This window comes from Trichomycterus rosablanca, chromosome 18 (assembly GCF_030014385.1).
Source record: "Trichomycterus rosablanca isolate fTriRos1 chromosome 18, fTriRos1.hap1, whole genome shotgun sequence".
Classification (NCBI taxonomy): Eukaryota; Metazoa; Chordata; class Actinopteri; order Siluriformes; family Trichomycteridae; genus Trichomycterus; species Trichomycterus rosablanca.
In genome coordinates, this window is record NC_086005.1 from 10,584,290 (window position 1) to 10,611,896 (window position 27,607).

At 35.5% G+C, this 27,607-nt stretch overlaps 1 protein-coding gene across 5 annotated transcripts; it reads right to left on the bottom strand.

Annotated features, from left to right (window-relative positions):
* On the bottom strand, positions 1 to 27,268 carry LOC134332743 (three-finger toxin A2-like). 5 transcript variants are annotated; one of them, XR_010015300.1, is made up of 6 exons: positions 27,189 to 27,268; positions 14,526 to 14,576; positions 3,185 to 3,237; positions 2,494 to 2,607; positions 620 to 702; positions 1 to 154 (listed from the first exon to the last, which is right to left on the bottom strand). XR_010015300.1 is itself a non-coding variant. In XM_063014525.1 (5 exons), the coding sequence occupies exons 2-5, from the start codon at positions 14,570 to 14,572 to the stop codon at positions 2,149 to 2,151; spliced, it is 297 nt and encodes a 98-aa protein (XP_062870595.1). In that variant the 5' UTR covers positions 14,573 to 14,576; positions 27,189 to 27,268; the 3' UTR covers positions 2,055 to 2,148. The 5 variants fall into 5 exon arrangements, 2 of the variants coding, with proteins under 2 accessions (XP_062870595.1, XP_062870596.1); XR_010015301.1 differs by lacking the exons at positions 14,526 to 14,576; positions 27,189 to 27,268 and adding an exon at positions 4,533 to 4,651; XM_063014525.1 differs by lacking the exons at positions 1 to 154; positions 620 to 702 and adding an exon at positions 2,055 to 2,231.
* Positions 27,269 to 27,607: the final 339 nt, after the last annotated feature.

Here is a 27,607-nt window from a genome sequence, read left to right on the forward strand (position 1 = left end):
TCTGTTGTATTTTTATTCTTAGTTTAACAATTGTAACAAGTGTTACAAACATGATTCAGTACTTGTGATTAATAGTTGCAGAAGTCAGTCTGGCAGCAGGTGTTCAATGCTTTTCGACACTCTGTCATAGTGGTGCATTTCTTTGTGTATACAGCTAGAAGGTGAAATGAAAAAAAACATTGTATTACTCTTTCTAGATTCTAAATCCTAGTGTATTTGTTAGTCTTTTACTAGCCCACGGACGAGGCTCCAAAAACACAAACTTTTTAAACACAGTTATGTACGTAGCTCATCTCATCATTTTGTTTGCACACATGATTGTTTTGTATATCAAACCTTTTTTTTTAACAAAATTGTATTTTGTTGCCACACTCAGGTGGCACACTGGTCAATAATGACCACCATTGTCGCTATATAGTGCTTTTAGTTGGGGCCCCAACCTCAAGGATGTGAACTGTTGCTCCAAAGATCAACATTTCTTTTTTGTTAATTACACCAAAACCAGGCATACAATAAATAGTAAACCCACTCAAATTTAAACTTATTGATATTAGAAAGCTACTTTGCTACACTCTTTAGATTTAAACATTTATAACAAAATGTCTTAATAAAAACATACCAACACCATAAACAGTCAGTGGAGGTGCAGGTGTCTTTTCCATTACTGCAAGTTTCCGCAACACATTTATTTAAGAGCAGAACCTGTAACAGGGTAAGCACATGAAGAACTGATATATTTGCAGTTTTTGTTTAAAATACTAGATTACAGATTACAGAAAATTTATTAAATGGGTCACATTCACATATCTGGAATATTCCTCTATTTAACTGACTTTGTTTAAGGGTTCATGTGAAGGCTCTCACCCACTCCTTCCATCACAATAAGTTACAGTTTAAAGTAACCAATTTACACACAAGCAAAAAAGATAGGCCAAAGCAAAAAATGAAATGCCAAAGCATTTAACATATTTTTTTGGCAATATAATCAGTTTTTTTGTGTTGGAAAGCTTTGGAGACATTTGGAGACCAACATGGATTTTTTTTACTCTTTTTACTAACTTCAATAACTCCAGATCAGAATTAGTTAGAAGCTTAAAAATCGGTATGGTGATTGTAAACAACATTTGCCACAAGAATGAAGTTTTGGTAATGGCATTGCATACCTGCATTCCTACTTACACTCACTGAAACTACTCACTCACTTTCTTAACCACTTATCCAATTTGGGTCGTGGAGGGGGGTGCTGGAGCCTATCCCAGCTTTTCAATGGGTGCAAGGCACACAGTAACACCCTGAACCGGGCACCAGTCCAATGCAAGGCAGACACACATTCACACACCCATTCACCCATAGGGCAATTCAGTGTCTCAAATTAACCTGACTGCATGTTTTTGGACTGTGGGAGGAAACCCATGCAGACACGAGGAGAACATGCGAACTCCGCACAGAAAGGACCCGGAATGGAGGTATATTAACAAATATAATATAGTTGACATACAAAACATGAAATGTCTTGGGTTCATACTGTCTGCAATCAATTTTCATTCTGTCCAAACTTTTTCTGACTTGGGGTTGTAAATTCATTCAATTCTTATTAATATACTGCACATATTGTATTTAACAAGCCTTAAGTAACAGCACAGAACAAGACACAAGTGAAATGCATTAACATAAGTGAGGAGAAACAGGTGTGAAAACAAAAACGGGTGAAAATCTGAAAATGGAAGTATATATCAAAAAATAGGTGGAAGAACAAAACAGGAATGAGACCATTGCATAACTATTAATTATTGTTTATTATTAAATGTTTTAAGTTAGATATAGAGTAAAGTTTACCCATTGTAAACAGTCTGTTAATCTCCTCTCATGTGACCTTCTGTGAGAAGTTGTTGTGAACTGTTGCTTTAAGGCTTGAATTTTTTTTTATTACACTGAATCTCAATTCAAGGACACGTGAAATACTGAACCCACTTAAGTTTAAACTTGATATTTGCAAGCTAATTAAAAAAAAAAAGAAGTAAAAAATGATATAAAAATGGTCACATTCACCAGGCAGTACAAGCAGATCTTTATTTTACTTAATGGTTAAACTGTTTAATTTGCAGTCTCAGTTTAATAAGTATTACAAGCATGATTCAGTATTTGAAGTTAACTGTTGCAGAAGTCAGTCTGGCAGCAGATGTTCTCTCTTCCTAGACGACACTCTATAATGGAGGCGCATTTCATTAAAACTAGAGAAATAAAAAGAATAAATATTTTATTATTTTATTTCTGGGTCATAAATCTTAGAGGCTTTAGTCATTCCTTTACTACTAACTGGTGAAGCCCCCCAAAAACTTTGCCCCTAACTTTTTTAGCTCATGTAATCATGTTTGCATACAGGATCAAAACAAAAAAAAACTTTTTTATTCAAGTTTTTGTTTCAAAGCTTGATTACTTGATTTATAAACACATTTTTATAAACACAAGTCTTCACAAGCAAAAAAAACATACTAGCTCCACTATAGGGAAGCTGTGGTGTCTTCATGCAGATGTCTCCATTATTGCAAGTTTCAGCAACACAAGGATATTGAAAACCACCACATCTGTAACACTGAAGAGCAGAACCTGTAACAGAGTAAGCACATGAAGAACTGATATATTAGCAATTTTGTTGAAGCCATCAGGTATCAAATTATAGAGAATTTTACAAATGTGTCACATTCACCAGGCAGCAAGTTCATGGCATCATCTGGAGTATCACTCTACTTTATACAGACAGCAGTGGGTGATGAGGTTGGATATAAAGATTATCAGCTATTAACTGACTTTGTTTAAGAGTTCATGTAGATGCATGCATCTGTGTTATTTGAGGCCTTACGCACTCCTTCCATCGCAGTAAGTTTTGATTCAAGGTATCCAATCCACATACAAGCATGCATTTGAGAGAAGAATTATATTTTTAAAAAAGATGGGTTGTATATCAAACAAAACCTCAAATTAAAACTAAAAGGACCTCTAAATGTATTGTTTGGGAATAAGAAAGTATCTTATAAAAATGTACTTAAGTACTGCATTACTTTTTACACAGGATACAAACTGATTTATCCTTTTAAAACCAATAGGCCTGAACATGAGTGTGTAAAGGCTTAAGAGTCATAATTAGTGCATTATTATGTACTTATTTAAAGGTTAAGTCACTTACCACCTACTACATGCAGGGAAAGAACCAGAGTCACAAGTAGGAGCTTCATGATTCTGTAACATTAAAAGAATGAACAGAATTAATTTTATCTGCAGATAAAACTTTTCTAATGTTCCTCATAACCAGCTACATTTTTAATAAGAAAAGAAGGGAGGTTGTCAGTTCAAATCAAGTTTCTGCTATGCAACCACTGTTGGGTCCTGAAGTAAGGCCCTTAACCCTGTCTGCTCCAGGGGTGCCGTACAATGGCTGACTTTGTGGTCTGATCCCAGCTTTTATATATATACTGTATATATATATATATACATATATATATATATATATATATATACATATATATATATATATATATATATATATATATACATATATATATATATATATATATATATATATATATATATATATATATATATATATATATATATACACAGTATATATATACAGTACAGGCCAAAAGTTTGGACACACCAGCCAAAAGTTTGGACACACCTTCTCTTCAATGTTTTTTCTTGATTATTTTTATTTTCTACATTGTAGATTAATACTGAAGACATCCAAACTATGAAGAATTATGTAGTGAACCAAAAAGTGTTAAACAAACCAGAATATGTTTTATATTTTACCAACTCTACCTCTGCACAACCCAACTGATGGTCTCAAACACATTAAAAAAGCAACAAATTCCAAAAATTCACTCTAGACAAGGCACAAACATTCATTGAAAACCATTCCAGGTGGAAACCTATTAAGCTGGTTGAGAAAATTTCAAAGAGTGTGCAAATCTGTCATTAAAGCAAAAGATGGCTACTTTGAAGAATCTAAAATATAAAACATATTCTGGTTTGTTTAACACTTTTTTGTTTACTACATAATTCCATATGTGTTCCTTCATAGTTTGGATGTCTTTAGTATTAATCTACAATGTAGAAAATTAAAAAAAATTAAGAAAAACCACAGGAATGAGAAGGTGTGTCCAAACTTTTGGCCTGTACTGTATATATGTATATATATATATATATATATATATATATATATATATATATATATATATATATATATATATAATGACAAACAAATTATTTCTTCTAGTGAACTCATTTGTACTGTATATTGTCACAATATACTTAAATGTACAGTGTAATCATTTACAGTATATTTAAAGGTATTGTATATGATGGGTAAAACTGCCAATTATATCAATTCAAAATCATATCAACAACACAGTAAAGTTTGCAAAAAGTAAAAGGTTATGAATAATAATTTTCAAATCCAGTGTATTTAGCTGCATGTTTGCATATAAAACACAGTTTTCTATTGTATGTGTATAAAAAAAAACTAGGCTTACCTTCACCAGCATGGTATGAGGGTCGACTTTAACTGCAGAACTTTAACTGAGCTTTTGGTCTAAATCCCACTGGTTGATCATTACCTTTTAAATAATCCTGCTATGCAAATTTCTCTCCTTCTGATTGCATGTGTTTCTGGATTTTGTGTTAAAGGTGGAATTATAAACAATATTTTTGCAGTGTAAAATGTTTTGTCTAACAGCAATATTAAACATTACACATGTACTGTAAATATTATTTTAAGCTTATCATAATCAGAGGTCATCACTGGTGCAACCTACAGTAAAATTCCACCAGATTGTGTCTGTTTACACTCAAACTAAAGTATTTAATGAGGCAATGAAACAAAATCAGTGCTCATTAAGAGCCATTTAAAAATGACTGCATAATTCCCATTTTTTGGGATAATGTTCTATAAAAACACTTTTTTTTAATCTATAAAAAACACACTTGTATAACAAGGGAAAAAAGCCCAATAGCATTAATTACATTTTATAAAACGGATAGTTCCGGTCCTAAAATCTGATTGGCTGAGCCGCGTTCGAAGCCGTTGTAAAATCCCTGATAAACGCACACCTATGACCACCTCACATCATTCCATATTAATACGCCACTGAAAAGAAAAAATGTTCGCCCTCATGTTGCCTAGCAACACTGTTAATCGAACTACTTTGCGTCGCAGAAGAATGCTTTATTGTAAGTTTATACACAATAAATACATTTATGAATTAAACATTGTTGTATTTATTGTATTTTATGTTGACCGCCGTTTTATAAAAGCAATAAGCCACTCGAGGCCGTGCGTTACTGCTATGATTTTAGCACGGGAAAGGAGTTTAAGGCACTCCGCTTCGCGTCGTGCCAAAAACGTCATTCCCCGTGCTAAAATCACAGTAATGCACGGCCTCTCATGGCTTATTGCTTTAATAATACATGTCATTTATAATAAAAAAGTATTTTAGTGATGTTGTAATGAAATAGTGATGTACACCGATCAGCCATAACATTCAAACCACCTCATAGTTTCTACACTCACTGTCCATTTTATCAGCTCCACTTACCATATAGAAGCACTTTGTAGTTCTACAATTACTGATTGTAGTCCATCTGTTTCTCTACCTACTTTGTTAGCCCTCTTTCATATTGTTCTTCAATGGTCAGGACCCCCACAGGACCACGGCAGAGCAGGTATTATTTAGGTGGTGGATCATTCTCAGCACTGCAGTGACACTGACGTGGTGGTGGTGTGTTAGTGTGTGTTGTGTATGGTTGGTATGAGTGGATCAGACACAGCAATGCTGATGGAGTTTTTAAACACCTCACTGTCCCTGCTGGACTGAGAATAGTCCACCAACCAAATATATCCAGCCAACAGCACCCCATAGGCAGCGTCCTGTGACCACTGATAAAGGTCTAGAACAGAGGTCACCAACAGGCGGACCGCAGTCCGGGTCCGGACCCAGAAGCTGTCCCATACGGACCCGGACCTACAGCCAAAACAGAAAGTTATGATTTAAAACTTGACGGGGTGCTTCTATTTTACCCGGCACAGCTTTTGTAGTCTTTACGGTAGTGGTTTAGTGGATGAGAAAATGCACAGTTTGTTAGTTTATTAGGATTTTAACATCATGTTTTTACACTTTGGTTACATTCATGACAGAAATGGTAGTTACTCATTACACAAGGTTAATCAGTTCACAAGGTTATATATCGAACACAGTCATGGACAATTTAGTGTCTCCAATTCACCTCACTTGCATGTCTTTGAACTGTGGGAGGAAACCGGAGCACCCGGAGGAAACCCACGCGGACACGGGGAGAACACGCAAACTCCACACAGAAAGGCACCGGACCGCCCCACCTAGGACCTTTTTGCTGTGAGGCGACAGTGCTACCCACTTAGCCACTGTGCCGCCCGAAACGCACAGTGTTGCCAACTCCTCTGTAAGGAAAGTAGCTATTGGGTGTCCTAAAAGTCGCTAGAAGTTGCTAAATGACGTCATCGACTAATTTGCATAAGCAATCAGCGCGGACCGTAACGTAATCTGTGGGCGTGTCACAGTGTAGAGGCTGTGAAACAGCTTTTGCCCTGTTCTTTTATATTTTAAAAGTTCATCTGATTAAATTTTGATATTTTCAAAGCGATGAACTGTGTGATATGAGGCGGTAAAAGTGCTCTAGACAGTACGAACAACGCTTAACGTGAAAAATTAAGTTTACCGTGACTTGTACTAAAACAATGACTGATGAATTTAGGCATTACAGAGCACTTACAACCAGTACAGAGCACTTATAACTAGGGCTGTCGCGGTGACAGAATTTCCTGTTGCGGTATTCAGCCTGTCTCAATATCGCGGTATGCGGTTATATCGCCATTTTTTTGTTGTTTTTGAAAATTACTTAATTGATCTGGATTTTAGAGCTATATAAACAAGCTTTATTGTTAGGCTATGATTCCTTTAAGACCAATGAAATGCGTGTTTAGGCTATTGTTAAATACAGAACAGAGCAGGGATGCGCGTCTTTTCTCTATTAAAAAAAGGTTTAAATAAGCTTCTAGCCTAGGTTAGATATACACTGTGAAACAAAAAAAAAAGTGTTTAGGCTAAATATTTTAAATGCACATCTAATCAAAATATGGTAAAAAAATAGAATAAAGAATAAAGTCTGTAAGAGTTTAAACCTGCGTTATCATGCGCGCTAGACGAACCAACATGTTCACCTGATGTGTTTTAGAGAGGATCTGAGTGGGGTAGTGATGTTCCCCTCGGCACTAAAACCCTCTCTGATGGTGCTCGTTGCATTAATACACTGTAGATGTACTGAACCTGCATGCGACTTTAGAGATCAGAGAAAGTCTAGCCTGGTTATCGCGCCACTATTAACCATCTATTTAGTACGGTGGCCGAGAAGTGCAAAACAAATTTACATTTCAGAAAACAAAATTACAAAAAAACAAAAACAAATTTACAACAAAAGCAAAAACAAATTTACAAGTGCTCGGGTACCCAGTGTTTGTAAATTTGTTTTGGCATATGTAAAAGTGTTTCAGCACTTGTAAATTTATTTTCGGCATATGTAATTTTGTTTTCTAAAATGTATATTTGTTTTGCACTTCCCGGCCGCACATATTTGACGGAAAAGGCAGGGACAATAAACCGGAAGTGCGTGTTGCTTACCTGCTGTCAATCAAACTGTTTCTCAGCGATAAAGTGAACGGAGTTTGTGATGGTGACGATAAACAAGGTTTTGTCTAGTTTGTGGAAATCATTTCATCCAGTTGACCCGCTATTGTTTTTCTTGTGGAAAGTTTTGTGCAGATGTTTAGACGTGGCGTGTGCATCTCTATCTACTGTCCGCTCTTCTAAACATCTAAGGAATTCCCACAAGAACAACAAAAGCGAAATAATGAAAATCATTAACACAAAATGGACAAAACATTGTTTATTAGGGACGGAACATTTGATACCGAGGCTTTAAAACTTGTTTCACTTTTGTAACACTGGACTCAGTGTATCGGAGCTTATATTAAAGCAGCAGGAATGTGCGGATTGATTCAAAGCTTTGGTGCTGTGTTTTATCTCACTCACTATATAAGAGACAATCAAACCAGGGTTACCCACCGTCCTGTAACATACAGAATCCTGCTTTATCTGGAGACCAAACGCCGCGTTCAGTACTGAACTGATACAGGACGCTTTGTTCCGTATTTTTATCAATGGGAGACGGTGTGGTGTATAAAACAGAAGGAAACTGCTGCTTAATTCATTATATTAAGTAGTGTTCACTTTTATTCTTAGTAACGTGACATAACCTGTTTAATAAACCGCTGTATGAGTAGCACAGTGGGCGGAGTGCGTTGTTTTGCCTAAAATATGGTTCTGACTTATTATTATAAAGAATGAAAATAATAAATGTTAAACACCATAAATAAAACCTTTGTTCTCATGACTGTGTAAGGTCCCCCCCTGCTGCTATAACCAGCGCACACACACCGTTACTAAGAATAAAAGTGAATACTACTTAATATAATTCCCACCGTCTCCCACTGATAAAAATACGGAACAAAGCGTCCTGTATCAGTTCAGTACTGAACGCGGTGTTTAGTCTCCAGATAAAGCAGGATTGTGTATGTTACAGGACGGTGGGTAACCCTGGTTTGATTGTCTCTTATATAGTGAGTGAGATAAAACTCAGCACAAAGCTTCATCAGTCCCGCACATGCTGCTTTAATATAAGCTCCGATACACTGAGTCCAGTGTTACAAAAGTGAAACAAGTTTTAAAGCCTCGGTATCAAATGTTCCGTCCCTAATAAACAATGTTTTGTCCATTTTGTGTTAATGATTTTCATTATTTCGCTTTTGTTGTTCTTGTGGGAATTCCTTAGATGTTTAGAAGAGCGGACGGTAAATAGAGATGCACACACTACGTCTAAACATCTGCACAAAACTTTCCACAAGAAAAACAATAGCGGGTCAACTGGATGAAATGATTTCCACAAACTAGACAAAACCTTGTTTATCGTCACCATCACAAACTCCGTTCACTTTATCGCTGAGAAACAGTTTGATTGACAGCAGGTAAGCAACACGCACTTCCGGTTTATTGTCCCTGCCTTTTCCGTCAGAAATGTGCGGCCGGGAAGTGCAAAACAAATATACATTTTAGAAAACAAAATTACATATGCCGAAAATAAATTTACAAGTGCTGAAACACTTTTACATATGGCAAAACAAATTTACAAACACTGGGTACCCGAGCACTTGTAAATTTGTTTTTGCTTTTGTTGTAAATTTGTTTTTGTTTTTTTGTAATTTTGTTTTCTGAAATGTAAATTTGTTTTGCACTTCTCGGCCACCGTAATTTAGTAGGTATAATTAACATAACAATATATACTACGTTTCAAGTTATTATTCGTTTCAATACATTTTTATTCAACGAAAAAATGCATTTAAATCATTCCAGCAAGCCAGCAAGAGAGAATCTGCAGGCTGCAATGCCATATTAACCGTCATTAAGTGTTTTAGTTCGCCAAGGCTGTTTAAATATAGTCTAAATTACAAGTATTTATTGAGTGTGAACTCAATTTAATCATTAATAAACTTGCCTATAATTCCTGTTGCGATTGTTTAAATTTTAAAACACAAAGCCTGACACTCAGCAGCAACGCATGAGAACAGGTTGCGGGAAAATGTCGCTCCTAGCTCATTTTCATTATGAATTTATTTAACATTTATTACGCACGAATGTAAGCGTATAAAACAAGATGGACCTGCAACAATAAAAAAAAGGAGAAGAAAGAAAGAAAAAACGTGAATATCGCGGTGTTGCGGTTGTCCAGCATGCCCTGCGGTTGGCTGGTCTATACCGCGATATTTCAAAATTGCGGTTAGCGCGACAGCCCTACTTATAACCAGTACAGAGCACTTATAACCAGTAATAACGGAGAGAAATTTAGTGTCCCTGTGTGGTACTTTTAAGGTACGCTTTTTTTACGTAAAGCTTTTTTGATTCTCCCTGATCTGCAGAACCACCACACAAGAAGTTAATCCAGCTAAACACCGATGTATGTGGAGCTTTTGGACTGGATTTGATGGTTTGTTCACACAAATGGATGTTCGTGTCGTGGAACTTTTGTGATATTTTATCGCTCAAGCCAAGCGCTGAGCAATTTGGCTATTTGAGCCTAGGGTCGCGGTGAGAGTGAAGCGCAAAACGATTCTCACATGATGAACTACAGAAAACAACGACTACGAAAAACACGTCTATGTCTTCTTATCACCAATAGTTATTCGATGCTTTTTGCATAAAAATGAACATCTGTAACAACAGCACAAATGCTCACACATAATCTACATGCTCCGCATTACTCAACATCACTACTCTTTACTTTCTCTAAGTAACGCCCACCGTTGATGACACGCGCTTGGTTCCCAGAAACTGGTGGAAATGTAAGGATGTATGTAATGGCGGGATGTAAGACTGACCGTCTGTGAGTGCTTTGGGACAGGCTCACGGCAGCACCCGCTGCTTGTTGAGGACAGTAACTGCAAAACGATATGTGCTTTCATGTCCGAGTCTCCAAAAGTCTCCGATAACACCAGAAAAAGTCGCTAGATTTGTCGCAAGTCGCTTTTTTGAAAGAAAAGTTGCTAGAGGGGTCTGAAAACTCGTCAAATGTAAGCTGCGTCCGGAATCGCATACTTTCATACTCAACAGTATGCGAAATGAGTGCGCGAGAGCAGTTAGTATGTCCGAATACATAGTATACACAAAAAGGTACGCGAGAAGTACCCGGATGACCTACTTCTTGGGCAGCAATGTTTGAGTATGCAAACGATGCACACTTGTGGTCCGCTAATGTATCCCATAATGCAACTGGAGCTGCGTAGGCGTTCGAAGCGGAATAAGAAACAAAAAAGATAGCAGAAAACGGAGAGTCCTCTGTGTAAGATAAATAATAATAATAATAAGATAAATAAAATAAATTTTTTTAAAGACAAATAAATAACAAAAAGTCCAAAAATATCCAAAATTTTGGCAAGTGGGGTTTGTAATGAGTCTGTAACTAGATAGATGGATGGATGGATAGATAGATAGATAGATAGATAGATAGATAGATAGATAGATAGATAGATAGATAGATAGATAATAGATAGATAGATAGATAGATAGATAGATAGATAGATAGATAGATAGATAGATAGATAGATAGATAATAGATAGATACTTTATTAATCACGAAGGAAATTGAGGCCTCAGTAGCAAGTTACATTAATCAACTCAAAAAGTAAGTAATAGTAAGTAATAGTACACACTACAGAGATTCACATTATACAAAAAAGTATCTGTATTACCACAACAACACTCGGACACCACACAACAACAACAGGACCTGAGGGTACATATGGTACATATGGAGGTGTTATTTCAGTTAACATTGCGAGGCTAGTATAGATTATAAGTCATAAGTCACAGTTGTAAGATATAAATTTCAAGTGAATTATAAAGTGAACCACAGTGCAAATATAAGAAATGTAAGAAAATGTGCAGATTTATGTACATAAGGTGCGGATGTGCCTGTCAGTGCTTGTGCACATGAGTGCCCACAAATGTGAACACACACGTGCTCACCCACATACATAGATTATTGTACATGTACAGTGGTGTTAAAAAAAATAGCAGTCCAACACCATTAACTTGATAAATCAAAGTTTTTAATAGAAATGCTATTTCTACATAGCAAAAAATTTACTTGAAAGTGTAGTAGAGTATTGAAAACAAAACAAACCCAACAATTAGGACATGCATGCCGTTCATTCTGAGTAATCGAAGCATTGATTGAAAGGGGGTTGTTCAAAATAATAGCAGTGAGGAGTTCAGTTGGTGAAGTCATTCATTCTGCAGAAGAATGGGTGTCAATTTTGGCCCTTATTTAAGGTAGGAGGGTGGCAAATGTTGCACAGGTTGGTCACAGCGCATTTTCTTCTGAAATACTGGGTAAAATGGGTTGTTCCAGACATTGTTCTGATGAACAGCGTACTTTGATTAAAAAGTTGATTTTAGAGGGAAAAAAAATACAGAGAAGTGCAGCAAATGATAGGCTGATAAGCTAAAATGATCTCAAATGCCTTAAAGTGACAACCAAAACCTGAAAGATGCAGAAGGAAGCGTGGAACTACTGTTCGAATGGATCAAAGAATAGCCAGAATGGCAAAGGTTCAGCCAGTGATCACCTCCAGAAAGATCAAGGAACATCTGAAGTTCCCAGTGAGTACAGAAGATGATTAAGTGAAGCCAATTTACCAGCAAGAACTCCTTGCAAAGTCCCGTTGTTAAGAAAAAGACATGTCCTGAATGGGTTCAAATTTCCCAAAGAACACATTGACTGGTCCAAAGAGAAATGGCTCAACATTTTGTGGACTGGTGAAAGCAAAATTGTTCTTTTTGGGTCAAGTGGCCATAGACAGTATGTCAGATGACCCTCGAGCACTGAATTCAAGCCAGAGTACACTGTGAAGGTAGTAAAGCATGGTGGTACAAAACTATGATATGAGGATGTTTTTCATACCATGGTGTTACGTCTAGTTATCACATACGAGGGATCATGGATCAGTTTAAATATATCAGAATACTTGAGGAGATCATGTTGCCCTATGTCGAAGAAGAAATGCCCTTAAAATAAATGTTTTAACATGACAATGACCCAAAACATCTTGGTTACAGACAAACAAGATTGAGGTAATAGAGTGGCCAGCCCAATCCCCTGACTTCAATCTCATAGAGAACTTGTGGGCTGATATCTGAAACGCGTTTTTTTGAGGCAAAATCCAAAATTGCAGAAGAACTGTGGAATGTAGTGTAATCATCCTGGACTGGATACCTGTTCAGAGGAGCCAGAAGTTGGTCGACTGCATGTAACACAGATCTCGGAAACAATTGTTATGCCACTAAATATTAGTTCAGTCATTTAAAGTAAAGTAAAACCTCAAACATTTTCAGTTTATAGATACATTTTTTGAGTTTTTAAAGAAAAATGCTGCACTGCTATTATTTTGAACAGCCTAATATTCATTTTTCTTAACTTTCTGTAAAGGATTAACACAAACTGGCTAAATGTTGTTAATGTTTTGATTTAGAATTAAAAGTGTAGTATTTTCAGTGCATTTGCATTTATGGAAATAAAAGTTATTATAATGATTTTGTGCTTTATTCACTTTTTTTAAATCACTGTTTTTTTTTTTGAACACTACTGTACATGTGCCTTTCTGTTACATTCATTCCCCAGTTCCTCCCCGTCCCCCCCTGCATAGAGTTAAAGGATTTCCTTAATGAAGCTTTTTAATGTAAGAGAGTCACACAAAATGTTCTGTAGTAGTTGGTGTTTATTTAAAACCACGACATTTAATTAATAACAGTAAACACGGAGAGATAACTGAGAAGAGAAACTTACGCTTCGCGAAAAATGACTCGTGAATCAATGAATCACTTATAGCGATACAGTGAACAAAGCGTTTCTTCTAAAGGCGCACACACACACACACACGCGCGCTGCTCCGGTTTATCTTCACTGTGAGGCTCTTTTTAAGTTTATTTATTTTATTTACTGCTAAGCCCCCCCCACCCCCCCCCCCCCCCCCACCCCCCCGATCGCAATCGGCTATCGGCCGATGTCCCTGAAAGAAGATCGGAGATCGGAATCAGTGCCAAAAACCCCGATCGTCCCATCTCTAATTATGTCATCACGTCCCCACGTCATCACTTGACGTTGGTAAGATCGCAGATGTAGTGCGTAGCGGTGTTGTTCTGTACTGAAAGTATATACTTTTTTACCGGCCAAGTAATGCATACTTCCTCCAATCTAGTAGTACGTATTCTGTAAGTATGCGATTCCGGAAGCAGCTATAGTTTAGTTTTTGGGAACCAGGCATGCGTCATCAACGGTAGGCGTTACTTAAAGAAAGTCAAGAGTAGTAACATGATGGCGGAGTGTGTAGATTATGTGCGAGATGTGTGAGCATTTGTGCTGTTGTTACAGATGTTTGTTTTTATGCAAAAAGCATCAATTTACTATTGGTAAGAAGACGTAGATGTGTTTGTTGCAGTTGTTTTCTTTAGTTAGCTCTCACCGCGACCCTCGGCGCAAATAGCCGATTTGCTCAGCGCTGGCCTGAGCGATAAAACATCACTAAAGTTCTACGACACGAACATCCATCTGTGTGAAATAACCATCAAATCCAGTCCAAAAGCTCATCAGTTCAAGCAGGCTTTCAGGTTAGAGCAAAAAAGATGGGTTCAATATCAGATAAAATCTCAAGTGAAAGAAAAAGAAACATGTAAATGTATTGTGTAGGAGTAAGAAAGTAACTTATGATTTTTTTTTGTCACACAGTATACAATTAGATTAACTCTTTTAAGGCTGATATACCTGAATATAGCTCTGTAGTGCCGTAATACTACATTATTATGTACTTTTTAAAAGTCACTTACCCTCCACCAAAAGCAGGGAAAGAACCAGTCACAAGCAGGAGCTTCATTATTCTGTAACATGAAAAGAATGAACAGTGATGTTACTTTCTTCTGATGTTCCTCATAACTACCTGCACCTTTACCGTCTTAAATATGTTTTATAGCATAAGTAAAAATCTACATTGTTGGCACTTGCAACTGAGCCCTGTTTTAATCTTGTCTTTTTTTTCACATCTGTTTTGTTTCCCTTGGCTACGTTTATGTGTATCAGACTAAATTACATTTCATAAGTCGCTTTGGATTAAAGCATCCATAAAATGTGGTACTTACATTTTCTTTATATGAGACTTAAGTGTACTCCCATGTACCTGTACATTTATTTCATTTCATTTTTCTCAACTGCTTCATCTTGATCAGCGTCGCGGTGGGTTGCACAAAGTTGCAAGGCAGGAACACACCCTTGACATCACCTGACTTATACCACCGCTAATCTGATGGAGTTTGAGAGGATCTGCCATGAACAGTGTGTGTTCCAATAAGAGTTGAAGCTGACTCCAAAGGGACTTATACAAAGTATTAAATAAAGGGTCCAAATATTTTATGTGAATAGGAGATTTCAGTTTTTAATTTTTAAGTAATTCTTTGAAAGACCCTAAAACACGATTACAGTTTGTAGACTGATGTAGACTCATGGTATTCACAATTATATCTATTCTAAAGCAAAACCAAAACACAAAAAGTCTAAGTGTACAATTAGTTGCATGTTTTGCATATAAAACACAGTTTTGTCAGTACATATTGTATGTATAACCCAAAATATCCTCATCTTCGATGTTTCACCAGCACTGTATGAGGGTCGACTTTGACTGCAGAGCTTTAATTGATCTTCTGGACTGAATCTCACTGGTTCACATACCTGTCAAGTTTTGGATTTTAAAAAAAAGGGAAATTTTCCGCCGCACACTTCGAGCCGTCCCACCAGCCCAACCGAGGTTCAGTATCCCTTACATTTTAAGACAGGTTTACAAGAAATCTAAAATAACCACCTGTGAACCACTTACAAACTGCAATTAGATTATCAGAATCTGATAGGCCTACCTTTGTTGACACTGAAATGCTGTGGACATTCCTACATATGTAATTCTTATAATACAGCCTAAATGAAAACACAGTTACAAACCTTACAGAATGCATAACTCTGCCCCATCCTGCTCCTCTTTAGAAAGGTAAATTCGATGTCCCATTTCTCTAGATATTTACATGCAGTCTTTACTTTTTTGGCAGGAATGCCCTCTCTCTCTCCTTGCATCCATCCATCTCTCCCTGTTCCAGGTTTGTTCCCACTGTCCGCACTAACCTCGTGAGAACTGCCACTTGCAGCAGCCTGGGTGGCAGTTCTCACGAGGTTAGTGACATTTCAGTTTGGAGAGGCACAGGAATGTTTTTTAAAATTATAATTAGTGATGGGAATTCCGGCTCTTTTTAGAGAGCCGGTTCTTTTGGCTCGGCTCACTGAAAAGAGCCGGCTCTTTCGGCTCCCAAGTGGCTCCTTAGATTTTTTTGTTCCTTAAATTAATTTATTACCAAATTACATGTAAAATTAATTACTAATGTAAAAACACTATCAAATGTTTATTATTTAAATTGTTTTATTTATATACTCAACATGGAAGAGTGCTACAACAATAAATTATAAAATACAAAAACAAAGACCCATCTCAATTAAACAAAAAGGTCTGATTGTGTATATTATTTGTACATTTGCATCTAGAGTAAAAGAACACATCAACAAAGCATCACTCAACAAAGTATAAATGAAAATGTGCAAAAAAAAAAAAAAAAAAAAAAAAAAGCATCCAGGGTATTTGTAAGTCTTTAGCGAAGATCCTGTTTCTCCTTCTGTTTTCATCTGCCCTGTTTTTTTGAAAAGATTCTCTTTGAGGGGACAGATGTTGCTACATTACACAGTCTATGTGCCATCACATGTATAAGATGTGGGTAGACTGAATACACCAGTTCAGTGGGTCTGTAAAAGGGGCTCCTCGTGTCCAAACTTTACACTCTCTCTCTCTCTCTCTCTGTCTCTCTCTCCTGTTCGTGTGCACACCGCTACGCATCTTGACCAATCATGTGCGGCTTTAACAGAAAAAAACACCTGGAAAAAAAACCGAATCGGCTCCCGATCAGGAGCCGTATCCCATCGTTCACTTTAAAGAGCCGACTCTTAGAGCCGGATCGTTCGCGACCGACCCATCACTAATTATAATATAATACGGGAAATTTACGGGAAAATACTAATACGGGAGGACGGCGGGAAAGAGGGGTAAAATACGGTAGTTTCCCGGCCAAAACGGGAGACTTGACAGGTATGCTGGTTCATCATGAGCTTTTAAATAATCCAGTTATGCAAGTTCCCGCCCTCCTGATTGCATGTATTTCCGGATTTATGTTAAAGGTGGGATCATGAACAGTTCATGCACTGTATAAATTGTTTGTCTAACAGCCCAATAAAACATAAAGCATGTACAGTAAATATTATTTAAGCTAAATAATATTAGAACCATTGGTTTTGACAGGTGAACCTAACAGCAGCTTGTGTCTATATACACAATATATAATAATTATTTAATTATAATAAATATTTGTGACAATTCCTTTAAAAAAAAACTGAAGAACTGCAGAGGTCTTAAGCCTCAATTAAGGTCTGTGTTAGCAAAGAAAAAAAAACAGTGCTTATTAAGAGACATTAAAAAACCTTTTGCAGCAATGTTTTAACAAAATACAAATCATAATCAGAAAATTTTTGTACAATTTTCCTCTCAATCTAGTCATATCAAATAGCCCGATTGCTTCCTCTCTACTGCTGCCAGCCTCCACTCCTGACCCAGAAGAGCCGTGACTCTTCACGTGACGAGAACAGCCCCCCCTTTCGACACTTTTCGACCCCTTAGCCGAGTGTATCTTCTCACCGGCATGAGAGGAGTTAATTTTTTATTATTATTCATGTAAAGAAACAGTATACAGTAAACATAACAATACACTTAATATACACCGATCAGCCATAACATTAAAACCACCTCCTTGTTTCTACACTCACTGTCTCTTTTATCAGCTCCACTTACCATATGGAAGCACTTTGTAGTTCTACAATTACTGGCTGTAGTCCATCGGTTTCTGTACATACTTTTTTAGCCTGCTTTCACCCTGTTCTTCAATGGTCAGGACCCCCACAGGACCACCACAGAGTAGGTATTATTTGGGTGGTGGATCATTCTCAGCACTGCAGTTACAATGACATGGTGGTGGTGTGTTAGTGTGTGTTGTGCTGGTATGAGTGGATCAGACACAGCAATGCTGATGGAGTTTTTAAACACCTCACCCTCAGTGCTGGACTGAGAATAATCCACCAACCAAAAATATATCCAGCCAACAGCGCCCCGTGGACAGCGTCCTGTGACCACTGATGACGATCTCAAAGATGACCAACTCAAACAGATAGAGCGTCTATTGCCTCTGACTTTACATCTACAAGGTGGACCAACTACAGTAGGAAGGAGTGTCTAATAGAGTGGACAGTGAGTGGACACAGTATTTAAAATCTGATCTACTGTGTCTGATCTACTCATACCAGCACAACACACACTTACACACCAGCACCATGTCTGTGTCACTGCAGTGCTGAGAATGATCCACCACCCGAATAATACCTGCTCTGTAGTGGTCCCACTGAGAAACAGCATGAAAGGGGGCTAACAAAGCATGCAGAGAAACAGATGGACTACAGTCAGTAATTGCAGAACTACAAAGTGCTTCTATATGGTAAGTGGAGCTGATAAAATGGACAGTGAGTGTAGAAACAAGGAGGTGGTTTGAATGTTATGGCTGATCAGTGTATATCACTGTAAATAATTTACAAAAGTCTCTTCAACTTAAAAATTCTTAGTGACCCGTTGCATCTAATTTTTTTAGTTGGCCTAATTTAAGTGATCTAAAATGCATAATTTAAGTTCTGCTGACAACCATAGAATTTAGGTGTTAATTTCAAATTTCCATTATTTTAACTCTAGACTGTTATTAAAAAGAATTCTCTAGTTTCCACAAAACAATTCCACTTCATAATGATAGTACACCATCTGTAGATGTCACTCAGTTCATATCAAGCAATTTTGATGTATCATTTTAAAATTAAAGCCTTTTGTAAGGTTTCCTGTGGCGTTGGGGTTAACCTACCTTGGTCCCCGGCGTCACAGGAATTACAGATCCTCTGGAACAAAGGCCTTAAATTAGAGGCCTCCTAATTAAGGCTGACAACCTGCAGCTGTGCCTGCTTATTTAAGCAGGCACCATGCAGCCACAGGTTGTCATGCCTTTAGCTCTGTTTCGTCCCAGCCACAGCAAGGTGTGGCTGGTGACCTAGCCATCGGGCTCCCCGAACTGCGCGACGCCGATTTCGGGGTGTCCATTGCGCCAAACAGGTGTGCTCCTTCCTAGTGATGGGAATCCGAAGCTTTCTGAAGCACTGAAGCTTTCCATCCAATTGTCCCGAAAAAGGTTCACTTCATGAAGCCTCATGAACCATTGGACATTACCGCCCTCTGATGGACAGAGAAAACAGTGTCTTGTATCAGTTTTTAACCCCATTTCATTTCATTAAAAAGTTATTTTGGTCAGTAAATCAATAAAGGAAATCTGTTTGGTTTGTTGTGATTTGTTGTGTCTTATCTAGGTCTGGGTTCTTATTTTTGCGTTTTTCTAATAAATTACATTTCTATAAATTATGCAATCTTCCCAAAATTACGTTTGATGTGAATTTAACATTTTTCATAGCCGTAGTTTATTGCCTGTTTTTCATAGGCAAGGCTCATATAGGCTTTCTGTATGAATATCCATGTATATCATGTGAATGTTAGTGTATGAATGTAAAAATAACAAAAGTGCTTGTGGAAAAACAAGTTTGATTTATCAGTGCGTTTAATGATTGTGGACATTAGCATCTTTATTCTCAGTTTTTATTTAGAAAGAGGATTTGTTCCACTGTGCTGGGGCTAAGTTGATTTGTTTTTTTTATTCACAATTTTTCCAGCCTTTGAAAACACTCGCTCACATGGCAATATAAAACAATACAGGTTGGTCATACCTTGGCTACGTGACAATGTTGCTTGGCTTTGAGGATGTATGGATTCATGTTTTGCCCGAAGATGTCGTAGCATTGATGACGTATTGTTGTTGTAAGCCAACTGCTGGGAGCATACCAGGCACTTCACCTGAATTAAAACAGTACTCCACTAGTATTTTAAATGTAAAATAAATGCAGTGATTGTTAGCTTTCTTTTTAATGCTAGTTTTTAAAAACAGCATAATAATCCATTTTAAAGTATGTTAACACAAAGCATTTAGTGGTTGTATATATATATACAGGTTCTTCTCAAAAAATTAGCATTGCTTGAGGGTGTCAATGATGGCCTTCTGGACAGCAGTCAGGTCGGCAGTCTTACCCATGATTGCAGTTTTGAGTAATGAACCAGGCTGGGAGTTTTTAAAAGCCTCAGGAATCTTTTGCAGGTGTTTAGAGTTAATTCGTTGATTCAGATGATTAGGTTAATAGCTCGTTTAGAGAACCTTTTCATGATATGCTAATTTTTTGAGATTTTGGGTTTTCATGAGCTGTATGCCAAAATCATCAGTATTAAAACAATAAAAGACCTGAAATATTTCAGTTGGTGTGCAATGAATCTAAAATATATGAAAGTTTAATTTTTATCATTACATTATGGAAAATAATGAACTTTATCACAATATGCTAATTTTTTTAGAAGGACCTGTATAATATATACACACACATTATATATATATATATTAGGGCTGTCAAACGATTAAATTTTTTAATCGCGATTAATCTCAGAATTTCATATAGTTAATCGCGATTAATCGCATTAAAAAAAATCTGTGTAAATGTTATAGAAAACAAGGATTTTTATGTGAAATGTTACAATTAAAATGGTGAACACATTTTATGCTAAATGTACTGATGTTAAAAACTGCTGGGACAAGAGAAAACTGTAAGGGAGTTTTATTCACTCACATACTAGGCAGTAAATGTCAGATTGTAGTTTAGAATTTCTCCATCAGCAAACATTGTAGATCAGCGGTGCTTTAGGTGGGATAAAGCGTAGTTATTGTAACAGACTTTTCTGTGGTTGTATTGTGACAATGGTTTGATGGCCGTTTCTACACGAAGTGAGTGTGTTTTGACCCTTTGGGGCTTCCATAGTGCATGGACTAACGTGCTTGACTCAGCTTTCCGGTATTTGGTACCTTAACAGAATAAATTAATAAAAGTGTTCTGCTCCCGACAACTTGTGAATATAGCGTGTATTTATTTCTTTATAAGTGCATCACTACAACGCTCGGTTACATTATGTTAACAAACCGCAAATGAAAAACGGTGGCAAGTCCGACATTAAAACGTTTGTTTTAACATAATGTTAACATAATGTAACCGAGCGTTGTAGTTCTACCAGTCAAGTCTCAACATTAACTAGAATTTGCGTTAACGGCACTTATTTTTAATCGCGTTAAATTGAAATCGCGTTAATGCGTTATTATCGCGTTAACTTCGACAGCCCTAATATATATATATATGCGTGTGTGTGTGTGTGTGTATTATACACGGACATGGATGAAAATAACAAGAAATTTTATACTTCTATACAACAAACCATAGTTTATTAAACATTTCTCAACCTTATTAGATGCCAAAAGTTCAAAGTGTTCCCAAAATTCAGAACGCCCTCTTTTTCTTGCAGGTTCCATCCTTGCTATTTGACTGTGCTTTCTATGTGTGTGTTTGGTTTTGTGTATGTGTGTTTGTGTCTGTGTGTTTGTGTCTGTATGTTTGTGTCTGTATGTTTGTAGGCTTCTGTGTGTTTCTCTATCTATCTCTCTATATCTCTCTATGTCTGTCTCACTCTAACGCTCTCACTCTTTACGCAACCCTCGAAGCGCGAGCTATGATTTGCTCTTTTTGAACCGGCCTCTGAAACAGTCACGTGGGTGTGAGCCGAAGTGAAGCTTCGGACGTCATAGTCACGTGATCATTTCAGAACGAATCAAGCATCGACTCAGTGATTCGAAGCACTGAGTGTCGTTTTTTTGGCACATGCCTCGAAGCTTCAGTGTCAAGGGTGACATCACTACCCCGAACTGCGCGACGGCGATTTCGGGGTGTCCCTTGCGCCAAACAGGTGTGCTCCTTCCCGATCATGCTGAGGCGCGATCGGAGACATAGCCACCTGATTCCCCGAACGTCGCGACGGCGAGTTCGGCGTATTCAGTTTGCGCTAAACAGATTGGCTTCTTTCCAGCTGTAGCTGACGAAAAAGCCGTCTGATTCCCCGAACTACGCTGCGGCGCATTCGGGGTGTTCCTTGTGCTATAGGTGTGCTTCTGCCCGGTGACCGCAAGGTGCGGCTGGTGCCAGAGCCACCGGTTTCCCCGGACTACGCTGAGGCGAGTTCGGGGTTTTCTCTCGTTTCCTCTGTGGAGAAGCTCCATCCCTGCAGTGCTAGTCGCGACGGCCTCGCAAGCGGCGATGGGGATTCGCGACTCCGCTAAGTTTTCTTTTGTTAAGTGTTCTATCCCTGGTTATTATTTGTTTACTTTGGTTTATAAAATATTTTGATTACAATCTTTGCATCTTGGGTCCTGTTTTCTCCCCCCACGTGACACCTTTTATTTAAAAATGATACATCAGAATTGCTTGATCTTAACTGAGTGACATCTACAGATGGTGTTCTATCACTATGAAGTGGAATTGTTTTGAGAATTGTTTTTAATGACAATATAGAGTTAAAAAAATGGAAATTTGACAATTTAAAGGCCTTTATTTAAAAATGATACATCAGAATTGCTTGATATTAACTGATTGACATCTACAGATGGTGTACTATCATTATGAAGTGGAATTATTTTGTGGAAACTAGAGAATTCTTTTTAATAACAGTCTAGAGTTAAAATAACTTAAATTTGACAATATAAAGGTTTTTGTTTAAAAATGATTTGTCAGAATTGCTTGATATTAACTGAGTGACATCTACAGATGGTGTATTATCATTATAAAGTGGAATTGTTTTGAGAATTCTTTTTAATAAAAGTCTAGAGTTGAAATAATTGAAATTTGACAATATAAAAGCCTTTATTTAAAAATGATACATCAGAATTGCTTGATATTAATTGAGTGAAATCTACAGATGGTGTAATCTCATTATGAAGTGGAATTGTTTTGTGGAAACTAGAGAATTATTTTTAATAACAGTCTAGAGTTAAAATAATGGAAATTTGACTATAAAGGCCTTTATTTAAAAATGATACATCAGAATTGCTTGATATTAAAGAAGTGACATTTGCAGATGTGTGCTATCATTATGAAGTGGAATTGTTTTGAGAAATAATAGAAATTTAAAAAAATAAAGGCCTTTATTTAAAAATAACAAATCAGATTATCTTGAAATTAACTGAGTGATATCTACAGATGGTGTACTATCATTATGAAGTGGAATTGTTTTGTGGAAACTAGAGAAGTTTTTTTAATAACAGTCTAGAGTTAAAATAATGGAAATTTGACAATATAAAAGCCTTTATTTAAAAATGATACATCAGAATTGCTTGAAATTAACTGAGTAACATCTACAGATGGTGTATTATCATTATAAAGTGGAATTATTTTGAGAATTCTTTTAAATAAAAGTCTAGAGTTAAAATAATGGAAATTTGACCATATAAAAGCCTTTATTTAAAAATGGAATATCAGAATTGCTTGATATTAACTGAGTGATATCTACAGATGGTGTAATCTCATTATGAAGTGGAATTGTTTTGTGGAAACTAGAGAATTATTTTTAATAACAGTCTAGAGTTAAAATAATGGAAATTTGACTATAAAGGCCTTTATTTAAAAATGATACATCAGAATTGCTTGATATTAAAGAAGTGACATTTGCAGATGTGTGCTATCATTATGAAGTGGAATTGTTTTGAGAAATAATAGAAATTTAAAAAAATAAAGGCCTTTATTTAAAAATAACAAATCAGATTATCTTGAAATTAACTGAGTGATATCTACAGATGGTGTACTATCATTATGAAGTGGAATTGTTCTGTGGAAACTAGAGAATTCTTTTTAATAACAGTCTAGAGTTAAAATAATGGACATTTGACTATAAAGGCCTTTATTTAAAAATGATACATCAGAAATGCTTGATAATAACTGAGTGACATTTACAGATGGTGTACTATCATTATGAAGTGGAAATGTTTTGTGAAAACTAAATAATTATTTTTAATAACAGTCTAGAATTAAAATAATGGAAATTAGACAATATGAAGCCCTTTATTTAAAAATTATACATCAGAATTGCTTGATATTAACTGATTGACATCTACAGATGGTGTACTATCATTATGAAGTGGAATTGTTCTGTGGAAACTAGAGAATTCTTTTTAATAACAGTCTAGAGTTAAAATAATGGACATTTGACTATAAAGGCCTTTATTTAAAAATGATACATCAGAAATGCTTGATAATAACTGAGTGACATTTACAGATGGTGTACTATCATTATGAAGTGGAATTGTTTTGTGGAAACTAGAGAATTCTTTTTAATAACAGTCTAGAATTAAAATATTTGAATTTAACAATATAAAGGCCTTAACTCAAAAATGATACATCAGAATTGCTTGAAATTAACTGAGTAACATCTACAGATGGTGTACTATCATTATAAAGTGGAATTATTTTGAGAATTCTTTTAAATAAAAGTCTAGAGTTAAAATAATGGAAATTTGACCATATAAAAGCCTTTATTTAAAATGATGAATCAGAATTGCTTGATATTAACTAGGTGATAACTACAGACGGTGTAATCTCATTATGAAGTGGAATTGTTCTGTGGAAACTAGAGAATTCTTTTTAATAACAGTCTAGAGTTAAAATAATGGACATTTGACTATAAAGGCCTTTATTTAAAAATGATACATCAGAAATGCTTGATAATAACTGAGTGACATCTACAGATGGTGTATTATCATTATGAAGTGGAAATGTTTGGTGGAAACTAAAGAATTCTTTTTAATAACAGTCTAGAATTAAAATAATGGAAATTTGACAATATAAAAGCCTTTATTTAAAAATTATACATCAGAATTGCTTGATATTAACTTAGTGACATTTACAGATGGTGTACTATCACTATGAAGTGGAATTGTTTTGTGGAAACTAGAGAATTCTATTTAATAACAGTCTAGAATTAAAATATTTGAATTTGACAATATAAAGGCATTTATTTAAAAATGATACATCAGAATTGCTTGATACTAACTGAGTGAAATCTACAGATGGTGTATTATCATCATCAAGTGAAATTGTTTTGTGGAAACTAGAGAATTCTTTTTAATTACAGTCTAGAGTTTAATTATTGGAATTTTGACAACATAAAAATCTTTATTTAGAAATGATACATCAGAATTGCTTGATATTAACTGAGTGAAATCTACAGATGGTGTAATCTCATTATGAAGTAGAATTGTTTTGTGGAAACTAGAGAATTCGTTTTAATAACAGTCTAGAGTTAAAATAATATAAATTTTACAATATGAAGGCCTTTATTTGAAAATGATGAGTCAGAATTGCTTGATATTAACTGAGTGACATCTACAGATGGTGTACTATCAATATGAAGTGGAATTGTTTTGTGGAAACTAGAGAATTCTTTTTAACAACAGTCTAGAGTTAAAATAATGGAAATTAGACAATATAAAGGCCTTTTATTTAAAAATGATCCCTCAGAATTGCTTGATATTAAAGAAGTGACATCTACAGATGGTGTACTATCATTATGAAGTGGAATTGTTTTGTGGAAACAAGATAATTCTTTTTAATTACAATCTAGAATTAAAATAACTGAAGTTTGACAATATAAAAGTTTTTATTGAAAAATGATACATCAGGATTGCTTGAAATTAACTGAGTAACATCTACAAATGGTGTATTATCATTATAAAGTGGAATTATTTTGAGAATTCTTTTAAATAATAGTCTAAAGTTAAAAAAACTGAAATTTGACAATATAAAAGCCTTTATTTAAAATGATGAATCAGAATTGCTTGATATTAACTGAGTGACATTTACAGATGGTGTACTATCATTATGAAGTGGAATTGTTTTGAGATTTTATTTAAATAATAGTCTAAAGTTAAAAAAACTGAAATTTGACAATATAAAGTCCTTTATTTAAAAATGATACATCAGAATTGCTTGATATTAACTGAGTGACATCTACAGATGGTGTTCTATCATTATGAAGTGGAATTATTTTGTGGAAACTAGAGAATTCTTTTTAATAACAGTCTAGATTTAAAATAATAGAAATGTGGCAATATAAAGGCTTTTACTTAAAAATGATACATCAGAATTGCTTGATAATAACTGAGTGACATCTACAGATGGTGTGCTATCAATATGAAGTGGAATTGTTGTGTGGAAAGTAGATTTCTTTTAATAACAATAAAAATTAAAGAGCTAAGATTAAATTTTAGTTGACTTTAAATTTAAAGTAAAATCATAATGTCAGGTTATTAGCAACTCTATTTTTTAAAGCTTGAAATTGTATCCCAAATACAATTAACTGATATATTTTTAAAAAAAATTAACTGATATATTTAAATTTTTTTTAACTGATACATTTATATATTTTTAACTGATATATTTATATATTTTTAACTGATATATTTACTGTATATATTTTTTAACTGGTATATTTATATATTTTTAACTGTTATATTTATATATATTTTTAGATGATATATTCATATTTTTAAGTGATATTTTTATATATATTTTAACTGATATATTCATATTTTTAAGTGATTCATATATATTTGTAACCGATATATTTTTATATTTTTAACTGATATATTTTTATATTTTTAACTGATATATTTATAACTGATGTAGTCACGTTCAGGTCGTCAGTGACTTTTTTTATCAGTTTTACTAGACGCTATTACCGTAATGTTTTGTATACACACATCGTTAGAAACAACGTGGGGGCTGATTTGACTGAGCATTTCGAAGTGGAGGCTGGCTTGACTGCAGTATAAAATGGTACTTGTAGTACGTCAGTCAGCACGTAAAAATCAAACTAAAGTAAGAAAGGTTTGCTTAGATGTGCTGCGTTTGTTCTGCGTTTAGAATTTCTCCACTCGTTTCAACAACTAAAAATATCTATACACCACGGTTTGTTAACAACGTTTATAAAAGCGAAGTCACCGTTTCACACACGCACGTTGTTTACAATGCAGTAACTCAACAGGCTTCCAAAATATTTTAGCAAAATGCAGAGTAACGGTCCAAGAGTCAGTTCGCTAACAATGTAAGAGTCGGTTCCTTAATAGACACGGCTAGTGGTGGAAAGATTCAGTAACTCTATCACTAGTTTGATACGGTGTTTTATCACAGCTTAACAGATTCTGTCTATAGTTATTTAATATTCAGACCAAAGTAAAAGAGGTAGTGGTGGCATGTGGAGTTACATTTAAAAACATATTAAAATGATGGAAACGTCCTCTGTGCAGCTTTCAGTTCAGTTTCAGTTAGTGAATAAGATGTAATGATGTTAAGATACTTACTGTTTGTTTGAAATCTCCTCGTTAATATAAAACGGTTGTTTGAAAGTCCTCTACTCTCCATAAAAACTGGCGCGAAGACGTCCCTCTGGAGCGCATGCGCAGAAGTATCCTCATTCCCACTGTAACTCACCCAAATCAGTTTTTTTCATTGGACTTGAAATGTTGAGTGAAAACAGTTGTACTCGTTTACTGAACCTAACATTTTAAGTTGAAGAGTAAAACTACTACAGCTGACGGCACAACACATTTTTTGTATTTCTATCTCCATAATTCATGTGCCAACATTTATTTTTACATTCTCAGAACATAACCAAACAAGGACTTTTTACAGTGTGAACATATTACCAAAAATATGCTTTAACATTAATACAACAATAACCAGTATTTTTAGGAATTTAAGTAATCTAATCATTTAAGTG